Here is a 15,784-nt window from a genome sequence, read left to right on the forward strand (position 1 = left end):
GCAAAACTCTTCCTCATGCTCCTCCAGATACTGCCAACACACTCTTATCAATCTCCTGGCTCCAGTCTGTACCCGCTGCGTTCCACTCCTGCCCTGTCACGGTCCAGCCCTGTGGACTCTCAGTACCCACTGCACTCAACACCCGTCCCTCTGCAGTTTAGCCCTGCCGAAGTACAGGACCCGCTGCACTGTACTCCAAAGGACAAGGTTGCATATGATACCTGGACATACACAAAATTTCACAGGACCCCACCTCCTACTGGGACCCTCCCTTCCCCCTGTCTCCCACAGTGCTGACGTGCTTTTTTGTTTGTCTCTCTCCTCCGGTGGTTGTTTTTAATAAAAGAATTGTTTTGGTTTGAAAGCAAACAGAGCCCTGCAAAGCAACAGGCAATTTTCTTAAACCTTCACAGGGCATCGTCTGCACCAATCACCTCCTAGCATTACAAGCACTGCCCTCCTGAGCATAGCAACAAATGTTAGTGACTTTCTGCTTCAGATTGCTGCCTCAAGGCATCCCTGATCCTTATGGCCCTGCACTGCGCCCCTCTAATAGCCCTGGTCTCTGACTGTTCAAATTCAGCCTCCAGGCTCTGAGCCTCAGCAGTCCAGCCCTGAGTGAAGCTTTCACCCTTCCCTTCACAAATATTATGGAGTGTACAGCATGTGGCTGTAAGCATAGGAATATTGTCATCAGCCAGGTCCAGCCTCTCATAGAGGCAGTGCCAGCAGGCCTTTAAATGGCCAAAAGCACACTCAACAGTCATTCTGCATTTGCTCAGCCTGTTGTTAACCGCTCCTTGCTGCTGTCAAGGTTCCCCGTATATGGCTTCATAAGCCATGGCATTAAGGGGTAGGCAGGGTCTCCCAGGATCAGAGTGGGCATTTCGACTTCTCCTACAGTGATCAAGAAAGTCCCTGCTTGCAGCTTCCTGAACAGGCCAGTGTTCCGAAAGATGCACGCGTCGTGCACCTTTCCAGACCAGCCTGCGTTAATGTCTGTGAAATGCCAACGGTGATCCACAAGTGCCTGGAGAACCATTCAGAAATACCCCTTCTGATTAATGTACTTAGTGGCTGGGTGGTCTGGTGCCAGAATTGGAATATGCATGCCAGCTATTGCCCCCCCCGCAGTTAGGGAAGCCCATTTGTGCATGTTAACAGAAGCTACTGTTGGCCATGTTCAGACTGTGAATGAGGACTGCTACAGAGTAGCATGTCCCAAGATTTACCAGCTTCTTTAGTGCAAAGAATCTGTAGCTTCACTGAAGCATGAGAGCCCGTTAACTGGTAAGAAAGTGGAGAGAATCTTTCTTTGCACATAACATTAATAGTGCTTTACCCTTGTCTCTTCTGTCAATGGAGCTGAAAGTACTTTAAACACAGGAACAAATATAGTTCTTCACCCTTGCATTGGGGATGAGGAAACTGAGACAGAGCAGGTATAAGTGACCTACCCAACACTGCAAGGAGAGGGAGTTTTGCAGAAAAGCCTGAACCACAAGGCCAACCTTCCTCCCCTGGTATTAGCATTGGCTGGCTGTTTCGGAGTGTATGTTCAAGGGCTTCTTTTTTACCTGTTTCAGAGTAACAGCCGTGTTAGTCTGTATTCGCAAAAAGAAAAGGAGTACTTGTAGCACCTTTATCACATCAATGAAGTGTGCTGTAGCTCACGAAAGCTTATGCTCAAATAAATTGGTTAGTCTCTAAGGTGCCACAAGTACTCCTTTTTTCTTTTTTTTTTTTTTTTTTACCTGTGGTATTAAAATGTTCTCTCTAGTCTAATCTAGCTACTAGGACGCGTGGCAATGCAGTTCTGCAGCGTCCATTGCCCAGACTGAATGCCAGTAACGTGGTATTAAAGTCATGAGTGCCTTTCTTTGGTTTAACCTTTTGACCCAACTGTACCAGTTGAGTCAGTGATGGGGTAATTCAGTTACAAAACTGGTTCCAAATCAAAGATGGTGAAGTGCTGCATTTTAAGTGTTCAGCAGATATTATTGAAACTGCATTTGCTCAACAAATGCAGAGGTACTCTACAGATAAACCCAGTTAAAGTTGAAATGTCCGGGAGTTACCTTGCAGGCTACTAACCAGAGTGGAGCTAGGTGCTGTAGAAGGAATTTCTAATGAAAGAAAGGAAATTTGTTTTTGTCTGCTTTGATTATTTGTCATAAACTGACTCATGCTGCATGGTATGCGGGGGGTGGTGGGGGATGTGTACAAGTTTTCTGATCCCCCTTCCCCAAATAGTTTCTGATGTTCACATAGCTGTTTGAGTGCAGGTCGTTCAAGGCACGGATTACCTCTTTTAGGGGCAGTCTAAAATCAATAACTCTCTGCTGCAATGAGTGATTCTTAAATCAAAAAGATGCCGGTAGAATCCTCCTCCTTCATACCTGCCCACATCGCAGCTTCAGAAATAGGAATATGTGACGGACAAATTACCAGAGGGAAATCTGGTTCCCTGCTTTAGTGTCTTCAGCTTATTCTGCTGTCGCTCTGCTCATTTAAGACTTACAGACACCCCAGCGTCTTCTATGGAGTCTGCCATAGCACCTGATATGCCACAATAGCTGATGTATGTAGATATAAAGGGACTAAGCTATGTGCAGCTGAGCTGGAAACAACCTAGCTATTCTGGAGAAAGAGCCAAGGGGGAAGTGAGGGTGGGCAAAAACAGATAGTAGCCATGTTGGAAGAAAGGGGAGGGAGCTGCAAAAGCTTCCTATCAATAGGAGAATAGGTATAGGGGGCTTCGTTCCTCCCTAATTTTAGGAGGAACGTGTGAATATCTTGCAGGCATTTGATACTGTGCAGATATGAGGGGAATTTGGGGTCCGTTTGAGTTTGAAAACTAAATTGGCATCCAGTTTCAGATTGAGACATTCTCTTCTTTCCAGGCTCATGCAGGAACATCCACATCAGAACTCCCAGTGCTGGCTACGTTCTCCAGCCCCATAGCGCTGGGTTTGACTGCCACTGGCAAAGCTGAGAAACCCAAGCAGTCAAACGACACTTCCATCCAGCCTCTTTCCTTAGAGGAGATTCTCCCTACGATCAGTGCTCTGCAGGGGAAAAACACGATGAAGGTGCAGACCGTTACCACTCTGCCCACCGGTGTCCCCACCAACGACAGTGTTACCACCGTCCAGGCTATCTCTGCCATGTCATCAAGCACCCCTATGCCAGTGCCAGGTGAGTGTGTTTACTCCGCAGCACCTTCCAAAACCAGAATATCCCACTGAGAGACTGATGAGACATTAAACCACAGTAAAGCCACCACTGTGGGGCAGTACCTGAATAGTTTCTCCAAGAGAGTATTGGGGGGTCCTCTTCCAACATGTATGTTGGTTGGGGCCTTTGGCCCATCCTGGGGGTCCTGGCATGGGTCCCATACCATAGGCCCTCCTGAGGGCTTCTGGTATAGTCCCATGACAATCCCTGAACGGCCCATTGGGGCCCCTGGCAGAGACTGTGAGGCTATGGGATGGGATCCTGATTTGGAATTACAGATCTCTATATGTCTACTGAATCTTTTCTCCAAGTGCAGCTCAGAAGGAGTGATAATGTCTCTGGTACTGTAATGGGAATAGAGATCTGACATAAGATGTAGTGGCATGAAACCTTGTATCAGCAACTATCTACAGTACATGGCCCTCCATCAAGCTAAGTGTAAATCCCTCATTTGATTTGGTAAGGTGGTTGCCCATAATGGGGTATGACTTTCCCCCCCGGAAATGTCAACGTATAGTTCAGTCATGCAGAAGCAGTACTCTTGTCCGTTAGCCATGTCTTACTCTGCAGCAGAGTGTCATGTTTCCATTCACACAGGTGTTCCTAAGGGTGATCATTACAGAATGTGTAAAATAACAAAAGAACCACAAACAACACTAGGATAAACCAAACTTGACTCACTAGCTTCTTCTGTGAGGATCTGTGCATATACACAGAGCATTGTGTGTTGCTCACCTGGTGTGACTAGCTGCAGTACAACAAAATTCACTAAATTCAGTTCTTGGAAAGACCCAAAGCTGAATTCTTATAAATTTAGGGTGTATTTTGCCCCTGAAAATGGAACAGATGGCTTCGCGGAAAGGAAATGCTATGTACTTCGATAATTGGCAAAAAGCCAATTGGCTATCTGAACTAACCAGTTTACTAATCTTTTTTTAATAAATTCCTCCCCCCACTAGTGTTGGAGTTAATATATTCTTCAATGTCTGAAAAGTGACCTTCATAGGCAAACATTTGACTGGCGTCTTGCTGCTCTTTTATGAAGTATAAAGAAAACCTGAAAAGTTATTTTCAAAAAAGGGTTGGAGGCATTATTTTTCTGTTAGAAATCCAGATCTCCTTTTCCTCTGGGAGACACTCTGTGTGATTGGAGAACTAGTGGAATTGTGACATCGCAAGAGGTTAAGTAATTGAGAGGAGAAGGAAGTTTTACTCTTTTAGAACTTTTGTTCTGGGTTTCTTTCGTTAACTATTTAACTAATAAACAGATGAGAGTTTAAATATTCAGCCTCCCTAACTTTTTAAAATAGCTCCCAGTGTACCACTCTGAGATCCCAATAAGGTCTCAGGGAAGAACAGACTTCTTTTTCTTAATGTGTTCTCCCCCCCCCCCCCCCCCCCCCAGATTTTTTTAAAAAATGTGGGGAGAGCAAAAAATACTCTGAGAAAAGTAATTGCCTTTCAGGTCTTTGTACATAGTAAAGAACCAGAAAAGGCCACAAATCCCATTTTCCCCTACCTTTATCAAGTCACCTTTAAGAACAAAATTAGTCCTCTCTTTTCATCTCTCTGTACATATAAAATGATGGGGTCTAAATTAGCTGTTAACCCTCAAGAGAGAGATCTTGGAGTCATTGTGGATAGTTCTCTGAAAACATCCACTCAATGTGCAAGTCCAAAAATGGACAGTCAAAAAAGCAAACAGAACATTGGGAATCATTAAAAAAGGGATAGATAATAAGACAGAAAATATCATATTGCCTCTATAAATCCACAGTACGCCCACATCTTGAATTCTGCATGCAGATGTGGTTGCCCCATCTCAAAAAAGATATATTGGAATTGGAAAGGTTTAGGAAAGGGCAACAGAAATTGTTAGGGGTATGGAATGGCTGCCATATGAGGAGCGATTAATAAGACTGGGACTTTTCAGCTTGGAAGAGAGACGACTAAGGGGGGATATGATAGAGATCTATAAAATCATGACTTTTGTGGAGAAAATAAATAAGGAAGTGTTATTTTTCCTTCTCTTAACACAAGAACTAGGGTGTCACCAATGAAATTAATAGGCAGCAGGTTTAAAACAAACAAAAGGAAATATTTTTTCACACAATGCACAGTCAACCTGAGGAACTCCTTGCCAGAGAATGTTGTGAAGACCAAAACTATAACAGGATTAAAAAAAGAACTAGATAAATTAATGGAGGATAGGCCCATCAATGGCTATTAGCCAGGATGTGCAGGGATGGTGTCCCTAGCCTCTGTTTGCCAGAAGCTGGGAATGGGTGACAGGGGATGAATCACTTGATGATGACCTGTTCTGTTCATTCCCTGTAGGGCATCTGGCATTGGCCACTGTCGGAAGACAGGATACTGGGCTAGATGGACCTTTGGTCTGATTCAGTATGGCCGTTCTTATGAGTCAGCTTTGTAAAGAAATGGATGAGAAATGCTGCTGATCTTTTCTTCCTGATTAAGAAATGAGAGGAAAAATCAAAGTGAAACACCCTTGTATTTAGGGTGAGAAAAGCATGAAAGTGGAATGTGTGCAGCTTGTTTTAGAAAATCTGTTAGCCTGCAAGAAGCTTTTATTTTTTTCAGCTGAGAATACTTTGAATTCTTCATATATCTGTAAAGATCTGAAATTGCAGTTCAGTAAATAGCAGTTCTTGTCTTCCCCCTTCCATACAAGAGCATCTGGGTTCTTTCCTGAAAACCTATCTGCTGAGTCCTTCTCATCCCTGTTGGACTGGGTTGAATAGAGGTCTCTGTACAGAGCAAGAGGGTCCCATTTCAGCTCCTCAGAAAAGCAGCAGAAGTTACCTCCCTCTCTTTGGAGACACTGTGTAACTGAATAATTCTAGGCTTCCCTCACAATTGTGAAGGCCCCTTAGTGTTTCTGCATTCAGGTACTAGACAGAAACCTGAAGTGGCACTGAGTGATGGGATGTTTGCAAAATACAGCTATTTTGTAGCTGGCTTTTATTCCACAAGCTCAGAAGCCGAAGTTCTCTTTATGTATGTAATTTTTTTCCTGTTCCTTTTAACAGTTATGAAGGAGCTGGTAGTTTCTGCAGGAAACAATGTCCAAGTGACCCTGCCAAAGAATGAAGTTCAGTTAAATGCATTTGTCCTTCCTGAACCACCAACGGGTAAGACTTCATCATCGCCGCGCATTTAGAGCTCCCAATGAAGTGACAAACAAGAGATAAGTGCCTTGTTAAATAGGGAAAATCTTGAAACTCTCCCATCTAAATGTAGTCCTTCTCTACAGTTCACATGGCAGTATGGTCTGGGTCAGAAATGAGGAGCTGAATGCAGTAAGTTCTGCTGAGACTTGTTTTCGCTCAGCAAGAATGAGGATATTCTTCTTGCTCATGAGTGTGTGACAATCTCTGAGAGAAGACCATTGTTTTAAAGAACTGCTGAGCAAGCGAGGAAAACCTGGTTTTAGATTAATATTTTTCCCCTTCGCAGGACAACATGGTTGTTAGTTTTTGCTGAATGACACACACACATGCCTGTCACAATTTTCTCTTGTAGCCGTACAGACTTAGGCACAAGAAGGAACAAATAGCTGAGCTGAGCCTTAGGAGTAATTCAGTGAAGTGACAGGGTTTAAAAGAAAGAGAAGGCCACGTCTCATTTTCAGCTTAAGATCTGATGTACTGATCAGGAATTTTTAATCCGGGTCAGCAGTTTACCCCATGGGCAGTGAAAATATTTATTTGTCTGGAGTGAGTTTTTGTTGTCCTGGATTGCCAGACTGTAGACCTTCCTCTAGCTGACTGCTGACATATTACAGAATACTCTGGAAAACCGTTAATCCAGAGAGCATTTTGCTGTTCACTGGGATGGAAGTTTGCACGGAAATGGAATCTTGCTTTCTTGAGAACTTTCTCCACTAAACTGAAGTCCTACATCTCTGACAACATAACTTTTACAGAACTGTACTGTGACATTGCATTACAGTGTTTGCAAACAGATGAGAGACTTGCTCCTTGAACTCAGCTGTTCTTGTTTATTTCCTCCACCTGAAATATAAACATCCTTTGTCCTAATAATAATAATAATAATAATAATAATGCTTTGCAGTTACATATTGTGCTTCAGCTGAGAGTCTGAGTTCTACCTAAAGGTGATGAAGTTTTTTTACAGGGGAATTAGCTGAGGCATAGAAAAATACAATTTGACCATTGTCTCCCAGTGAGTCCCTTGTCCTAGCCATTAGACCTTGCTGCCTCCTATAAGAGCAAGGAGCAGAAATACAGACACTGCAGGTGTGTAGTCTCCAGAGAGAGCAGGTTTGGGAGTGATTGTCACTTCAACATTTTCTGTGAGGAGTTAGTGGGTCTTCAATGCCAGTCGATGGGAATCTGAGCTCCTGCACTTGCCTCTTTCTTTTTTTTTTTTAAACGCTCCTTTAATTGTGTGGACTCTGAAATTCTCCTTTCTTTAGGAACCAGCTACTCCTATGACTGGGGGCTGATTACTCACCCAAAAGACTACAGTGGAGAGATGGAAGGCAAACACTCCCAGACCCTCAAGTTATCTAAGGTGAAGCTCTGACTGCTTAGTATCCTGCTGTGTGTAATGCAGGGTGACACACTCTAGCAGAGAAGGCAGAGACCTTGTCAGCCACCAAGGACTTGCACGCTATTTCAGAATGAATAGGAAATTGCATGACAGGCAGGCTGCCGGTGTTTCAGCCAAAGACTTTTAGATAAATGTTTTATAAAGAGCTGAATGTAGTGCAGTAAAACCTGTGATAAAGAATGGACAGATTTAAGAGCCTCAATGCTGTCTACGAGCAGAATGTAAAACTCTAAAATGGCAGCTAACAATAAAATTCAAGAGAATGCCTTGATTGCTTTTCCCCTGAAGCTGGTCTGTGGTTAGATTATTTTTAAAGCTCCCTTTTACACACTCCCCCGTCTTGCCAGGATTTGGGGTGCTGCACAGTTATTAATGACACTAGCTCCCTGGCCTTTGCTTTTAAGGTGTTTTATAGCAAATTGAAAGGATCATTCTTTTCCACAGAGATGTGGGGAATCTTTAACAAGAGGGCTATTTTAAACAGTGCATGAAAATGTAATGCTGCTTTTACTGGGAGATTCCTGTGAGAAGCATCAATTCTGCTCCAGCACTGCACTCAGAAAGACCAGAGCTTTAGCCGTAGCAGCACGCAGGGTCCCTCCCCCCCCTTAGCCCCACAGTTGCCATCCAGCTTATAGCCTCAGCATTTAACCATTTCTTCTGCCCACACACATGCAATTCCAGACTTTTGGGGGTTTAGAGAAGTGAAGGGACCCTTGGCTGAACCATATTATGGGCACAATCCGTTTGTCCATGAAGGCTGAATGGAGGAGGATCCCCTATGTAAACTTTTTCTCACCTCTTAAATAGGCCCTGTGTTTTGGCCAGGAGACCTGAATTGAGCTCTGTAATGCCTCTTCTGTTGGTCGTCAGGTATTGCTAGAAAATCTAGCCTGGTTGAGAGCCCTATATCATCAGTAGCAATGGGAAATATCAGCCTTTTAATTTATGATGGAGTTGTTGAGACGAAAGATGCCTCAAGTTGCCTTGGAGCAGAACCCTCTGCCTTGCATATATGGACCACAACATAGTTTCCTCTGCTCTGTGCTGCTAACAATGTATCAGGATGCAAGATAATAGTCTGACCTCTTAATGGCTCCTGGCAGATTGTCACTGCCTTGAAGTTGTGTAACTTCTTCCATTTCCTTTCCAGCTCACCGTTGGTCTGTATGAATTCAAAGTAATAGTTGATGGGGGAAAAGCACATGGGGAAGGTTACGTGAATGTGACAGTTAACCCAAGTAAGTTCAGTGGCTGGATTGTGTCCCTACAAGTTTAATTTGGCAGCTGTATTATGGTATTTTGTTTGCTGGGCTTGGTTTTGGCTTAATATAGTAAGAATTCATTGGGGTGGGGGGGATGTATGAGAGAGAAAGAAATTACTTTCTGAAATGAAAAACTACCTCCTGTATACATAGCTATGCTATCCTGAGTGCAAACCTATTGAAAACTAATATTATACGATGAAAGGACTGGAGCACTGCTGCAGAAATACTTAGCAAACTCGTGCTCCTGGGAAAAGCACCACTCCAACAGAGACTAGTTGCATCAGGGATAAAACCTAGGGCAGCAGGGATGGGAGATGAAGCCTGTGCTTTGAAGCTCCTTGGGTTTTTCCCCTTATAGTAATAAGTATCAGCCCCATCTGCAGCCAGTTTAAATCAAATCTCATTCTAGGCAACAGGATACTTTACAAAGATTTTGTTTGTGCAGCAGGCTTATGTTGTGTATACAATAAACTCTGTGAAATATTGTTGGCGAAGTCTTTGTTTCCAGATAAAGGACTGCTTCCAGAGGTGGAAAAGGTTGAGGGATGTTAGGTTGGGCTTCAGCAGATCAGAGTTTTGAACTCCCTGACCCGTTCTTGCAAGTACATTGAACATTCTGTGTCTCCCTTGTTTATACAAGAGAACCTTTTCTTGAGCTTCAAAGACCTTTTTCCCTTGAACTTTGTAAGAAAAAGCAGTATTCTCGCCTCCCCAAAAATTTGTAAGAGGGTAGATGTAGACTTTTAAATATTATTGGATGTCCCCTTAGACCAGGGGTTGTCAACCTTTTTCTTTCGGAGACCCCCCCCCCCCCCAAAAAAAAACATGCTCTAAAAACTCCACGGCCCACCGATGCCACAGTAACTGGTTTTCTGCCTATAAAAGCCAGAGCTGGCGTTAAGGGGTAGCAAGCTGGGCAATTGCCCATGGCCCTATGCCACAGGGAGCACCGTGAAGCTAAGTTGCTCAGGCTTCTGCTTCAGCCCCAGGTGGCTGGCTCAGGGCCCCAGGCTCCAGCCCTATTCAGTGCGACTCCGGCTTTCTGCCCTGGGCCCCAGCAAGTCTAACATTGGTCCTGCTTGGCGGACCCCCTGAAACCTGCTTGTGGACTCCTGGTTGAGAACCGCTGCCTTAGACTACGTATTTTCTCAGGTCAATTTGAGTGTAAACAGTGAACCTGCAGCTCACCTAGCAGATTTGTTAAATTGCTCCTTTTTCAGAGTAGTGGCTGAACTCATTTGAGTGATCACAGGTGCCAGCCTGTTAGAAAACACCACATTCTGAATGCCGGATGCTCTAGAGGTGACGTGACAAGACGATATCATAATCCCTATGTGAGCCCTGGCTTCATGTCATAGCCTGCTTGTTCCCTTCTTTATTTTAGAACCCACCATCTGTAGCACACCACCTCAGGCTGATGTGTAAATAACTGGATTGTGCAGTGTCCAATCCCAAGGAAGATCAGGGCTGGGAGCTGTAATCATTGCAGGATTATCACAGACCTGTTGTTGTTATCAGCAGTCTAGGGGAGTGACCATGCCTCGCAACTGTACTTTGGACCTCTCTTCTCTTGGTCTTTCTGAGGCTGGATCATCGAGGCAATTCTATCAGCAAACTGAGTGGGCATAGGGTTGCAAAGAGTGGAAGGAATGTGTTGCATGTCTGTCTTTAGCAGCCCCTAGTGGACAATCTGAACAGTTTTGCAGAGTTCCTTGTCTTACGTTTGTACCATTGATCTGCCTGTAAACAACATTGTCACAGCGCTGTTGTTGTTGCAGAGCCTCGTGTGAATCAGCCTCCTGTGGCTATTGTGTCACCACAATCCCAAGAGATTTCCCTGCCGACCACCTCTACTGTCATTGATGGCAGCCGTGAGTACCCTAATCACATGTAATCCAGCAAGCTGAGGCTGGCTGTCCACTCTGGCAATGAGCAGACTCTGTGTCACATTAAGATGGAATAGATGTGTCCCTTTGTGCCACATTTCTGTGGAAAGAACCAGTTCGTAACCTGGGGACTTGGTTAACTCATCCTAATTATTTTTTAGGCTTTCCCTGTAATTCCTGTTAGCTTGAGGCAAGGACAGCACAGCTACTGGTCGTTATTGCCGATTTCTCTCTCCATTCTGCACGCATCGGCTTAAATACAAGGTCCCCCTCCTGGGGGCACTTGCCCCGGGGAGTCCACTGAAACGGGACGACGCAGAAGAGTTACAGCCCAACTATATTTCCTGGTTTCAACTGAAGTACAAAGAATCAAATGAGTCTATTCAAAATTGGTGGTCTTGTGTGTTAAGCTGCAAGCATATCAATTAACCAGCATAAGCGCTATTGATTTTGTTGTTGTTGTTGTTGTTGAAGCTCTGCCAAGCTTTCCTTTTAAACTTGTTCAGTTTTGTCTCATTGCCTGCCAAAAACCAGTATCTTTTTCCTGGGAAAAGTGGGATGTGTGTGTCTACAAAAACAGTGTATGGCATATGCAATTTGACCAAACCAGTATAATAGAGAAAGATCTACAACTAGAGACTGGGACAAAAAACTCCACTCTCCAAACTTGTGTGTAAAGAACAAATTAAAGCTCTTTATTTGAAATGTGCCCTCATAAAGCCAGATTCCTAACTCATGTTTTTTTAATTGAATTAGAAAGCACTGATGATGATAAAATTGTCAGTTTCCATTGGGAAGAATTGAAGGGGCCACTACGGGAAGAGAAGGTATCGACTGACACTGCCATATTGAAACTGACCAACTTGGTACCTGGGAATTACACATTCAGGTAAGTTTTGCATATAGCAGTTCATTAGTCCAGGTTCCATATGAATCTCTTTAGTTTTATACCTGATTACATCAGTCTGGGTTGCAAAAGATAGCAGAACAAATCCAGGAACTTTCTGGTCAGTTGCAAATAGAGGTTTATACTATATTTCACTTGAGTAAAGATTAAAAAATAGCTGGCTGACTTTTTTCTTTTTTTTTTTTTAACTTGTAGAATTCATATAAGACCATTGCAGGAAAAGGAGAATTTAGTATAACAGAGCTACTAAAATGTCTTAAAATACAAAAATAGATTATTCTACATTCAGGAGGAAATTGATTAGTTAAATACAGTATTCTCTCTAAATGTAATGTGTTCACTAGTGAAAAATTGTTTTTAGACTTACGTATTTATACAAATCTCTGGATAGTTATGTAGCAGTTGACTTTATTTTGACATCTGCTTGGAAAAAGGAGGGTATATTTATTTCCTTTGATCTATAATTTGCTGTGGCGTCAGTGCTAAACACAGCAGTGGATCTAATTAATAAAATGACACCTGATATAACTCATACACACATGAACAGAACAATACCTTTTATATACGGTGGCGTAATGTGTGTTACCTGGTACACGCTGGGGTTGAAGGTTTAGTAGAAAACTATTCCACTTTGTGCCTTTTTTCTGCTTAAGAAGGAATGCTGTCACCACAGGATTAATGGTGGGGTGTAATGATAAATACCTGAAATGAACATATGCTTTTAAAACTGGCAGGAGCTCTGGATTTTCAGTACAATGGGTGTGACTTTAACAGCATGTTGGAAAAATCTTGTTTCGTGGGGATTTCTTTGCATTTGTAACTAGCTGATAGATATTAGGAGGGGGGTGGATTTGGTTGTGGAATGCCTTGCTCTGCCCTTATAATTACACGTTTCTGTGATACTCATTTTGCAAGTGCACAGTAGACTTAAACTGTGTTTGCTCCCCCTCCCCCTCAAAGGCAAACACTTCAATCCCATACTAAGCTAGTTCTAGATTTCTAACCCCTCAGTTAAATCCAGACTGTTTCATCCCTTTGCATTTGAGCTCTTCGCTCATAGCCCTAACCTTTCTGTTTTTCCTTTTTGGTCTTTAGCCTAACAGTAGAGGATTCAGATGGTGCCAGCAACTCTACCACTGCCAGCTTGACTGTGAATAAAGAAGTGGATTATCCTCCAGTGGCAAACGCAGGCCCAAACCAAGTGATCACGCTTCCTCAAAATTCTATCACCTTGTACGGGAACCAGAGCACTGATGATCATAGCATTGTCAGCTACGAATGGTTACTCAGCCCCAATAGCAAAGGAAAGGTGATGGAGATGCAGGTAAGTAGAGGTTTCCCACTAATACCCTACATGATGCTTATCCATTGTGCTGTGATGTTTGCTAGTTGTCATTTAAAGGTCCAGTTTGTATGCAGAAATATCTCTCATAATCTGGGCAAGCCTATGTGTTGATTAAATATTAATATATGTCTAAACCTAAATACATTTTAAGATCACGTCAGGTTCGGTGGTTGAACTAACAGCCAAGTTTAATCAAGTCTTCTCCCTTTCCTCTCGGTATGTCGCTCCACTATCCCATCATGCTCTGAGGTGTTGAGGTTATGTTCACTTGCAAGTTGGGTTGTAAGCTCCTTGGACACTACATATCTGTTTGATGCCATGCATACCTATGGCTCCATATATGTGATTAATGATAATAAGCAGCCAGTTTCTACCGAGGATAGTTAATACTGGTTCTGGACCTTCATATCTCTGATCCCTTCAGTGAAAGGAGCCATTGTAATGCATTAGCTTGTTTTCTCAAAGGGCGTGAGGACACCAATATTACAGCTCTCTGCAATGCAAGAAGGTGATTACACCTACCAGCTAACGGTGACTGATTCTGCAGGCCACCAGTCCACCGCTGAGGTCACTGTGATAGTCCAGCCTGGTAAGTTCCCCTTATTACTAAGCAGTGCTGTTGCAAGGCATGGCAGGCAAGATTGCTGTTGCTAACTCTCACTTCTCCCAACATACTTCTGATTTGACTGTCACTTCACCACCGCTCTGTGCTGCACTTTCTCGCAGTGTAAGATGGGATTAATACTATCTATCCAGCTATCTTGTCTGAGGCTTCTATTCAATTGGGTATTTATGGGGAAACAATCCTAAACTTTGCCTTACAGAACAAGCAGCATGTTTAATTCCATCTCCTCTTCTTTTGTTGTCCCCAAATTATTTTCCAGAGAATAATAAGCCCCCCAAAGCAGATGCTGGCCCAGATAAAGAACTGACCCTCCCTGTGGACAGCACCATGCTAGATGGCAGCAAGAGCTCAGACGACCAGAAAATAGTCTCCTTCCTCTGGGAAAAAACACGGTCTGTATCACATCCCAGATCCTTCTGTTGGGAATATCTGTGACTTTAAACTTTAGTTTTAAAAAAATACCAGGGTCAAAATCTTGGTCCCATTGAATTCAATGGGAGTTTTGCCAATAACTACAGTGGAACCAGGATTTGGCTATTAATTGGAGGAGAGCCCCAATATAGGCCTTGCTGGAGCCCTAAGCATAAGTAACATATGAACCAAAGGGCTCCAGCAAGGCCTGTGCCCAGTTTTGTTTAAACGCTGGAAATATCCTGGCCTTAGCATTAAACTCTTTAAGCCCAATTCCATTCTAAGCTCATTTATACTACGGTTCTGGTAGTGTAAAGGGACCTCACCCACTTTAAAAAGCCCCTTTACACCAACAGTGTAAATGAGAATCTGGGATAACAGAAGCTCCTTTTTGTTTTAAATGGGGTCCTCTTGCAACACAAGCGTGAGCAGAGATAGCACTTCTTCTCCTGCAGCCCTGTTAATTTTGATCATTGTGTCAGGCTTCCCCTAAGAGGCTCTGATTATTTTTTGGAATTTAGGGCAAAGCCTATGGACAACTTTTAAATGTAACTTTTGGTTTTGTGTTAGCCCAACAGCGCAAGCTATGTGCGAAGTTTCGACTGTAAAAAGAGCTGTAATTGCTATAGTATTTTCACTGTTGTTTGCTCATTGTGCAATTACCACGAAGCTGTTTTTTCTAGCAGTCACCTGCATTCGGTAAATACTAATAAAGCACTTTTGCCCTGGGGAGTGTTTGGCACAACATTTAATTTGCACTAGACCCCCCGAGACTGTTCAGAATATACTGTATGTAGGATTTACCCATTTTAGTGTCTTATTGCCTGAGGTTGGAAGAAATAAATTTTCTTTATATGCTCAGGTATCTTGTCTCCTGCTGAGGAGCAGGGATATTACCTGGTAACTACACTTACCGTTGTTAGTGTAACTCCCCTGTTCATCAGTGTGAGATCCGATCCCAGGTCCACAGGCACAGACTAATGCTCTTTTGTTTTGGCTAGGGGCCCGGATGGTGTAAAACTGGAGAATGTCAACAGCAGCATTGCTACTGTAACTGGGCTTCAGGTTGGAACATACGAATTCACACTGACTGTCAAAGATGAAAGGAGCTTGCAAAGCGAAAGCTCAGTTAATGTCATCGTCAAAGAAGGTGTGTCCAGTTGTGCTGATGTTACAGTTAACGTCTGAGAAGAAAGACCTGTGCAATCACTGAGAGCAATCAGTGAAGGCCACTGCCCAGTGTGCAGCTGTTCTTCAAAAAAAAAAAAAAAAAAGGATGTGGGGGGCGCGCAAACAAAATGCCTAAGGAACGGGATGGAGAATAATACGGGAACTGTTCTAATGTCATTATACAAAGCAGTGGTTTGCCCTCACCTGGCATACTGTAGGTTATGACATACATGGTTACCCCATGTCAAAAAGGATATTTGGCGTTGGAGGGTATTCAGAGAAGGGCAAGAACTTTTTTTGTTCTGTTTGTACAGCACCTAGCACACTGGGGTCCTGGTC

The 15,784-nt window shown here is 43.3% G+C and overlaps 1 protein-coding gene across 2 annotated transcripts in view; it reads left to right on the plus strand.

The window, feature by feature from the left end:
• The window catches only part of KIAA0319L (KIAA0319 like), a 50,712-nt gene that overhangs the window by 23,783 nt on the left and 11,145 nt on the right, over positions 1 to 15,784 (plus strand). For both annotated transcript variants that reach the window (XM_077837821.1, XM_077837823.1), the window contains 10 exons: positions 2,904 to 3,198; positions 6,288 to 6,389; positions 7,697 to 7,794; positions 8,987 to 9,074; positions 10,880 to 10,972; positions 11,744 to 11,876; positions 12,990 to 13,218; positions 13,705 to 13,828; positions 14,124 to 14,256; positions 15,277 to 15,425. In XM_077837821.1, the coding sequence (XP_077693947.1) occupies positions 2,904 to 3,198; positions 6,288 to 6,389; positions 7,697 to 7,794; positions 8,987 to 9,074; positions 10,880 to 10,972; positions 11,744 to 11,876; positions 12,990 to 13,218; positions 13,705 to 13,828; positions 14,124 to 14,256; positions 15,277 to 15,425 (1,444 nt within the window). The remainder of the gene's footprint in view (positions 1 to 2,903; positions 3,199 to 6,287; positions 6,390 to 7,696; positions 7,795 to 8,986; positions 9,075 to 10,879; positions 10,973 to 11,743; positions 11,877 to 12,989; positions 13,219 to 13,704; positions 13,829 to 14,123; positions 14,257 to 15,276; positions 15,426 to 15,784) is intronic.

This window comes from Eretmochelys imbricata, chromosome 19 (genome assembly GCF_965152235.1).
Source record: "Eretmochelys imbricata isolate rEreImb1 chromosome 19, rEreImb1.hap1, whole genome shotgun sequence".
NCBI lineage: Eukaryota > Metazoa > Chordata > Testudines > Cheloniidae > Eretmochelys > Eretmochelys imbricata.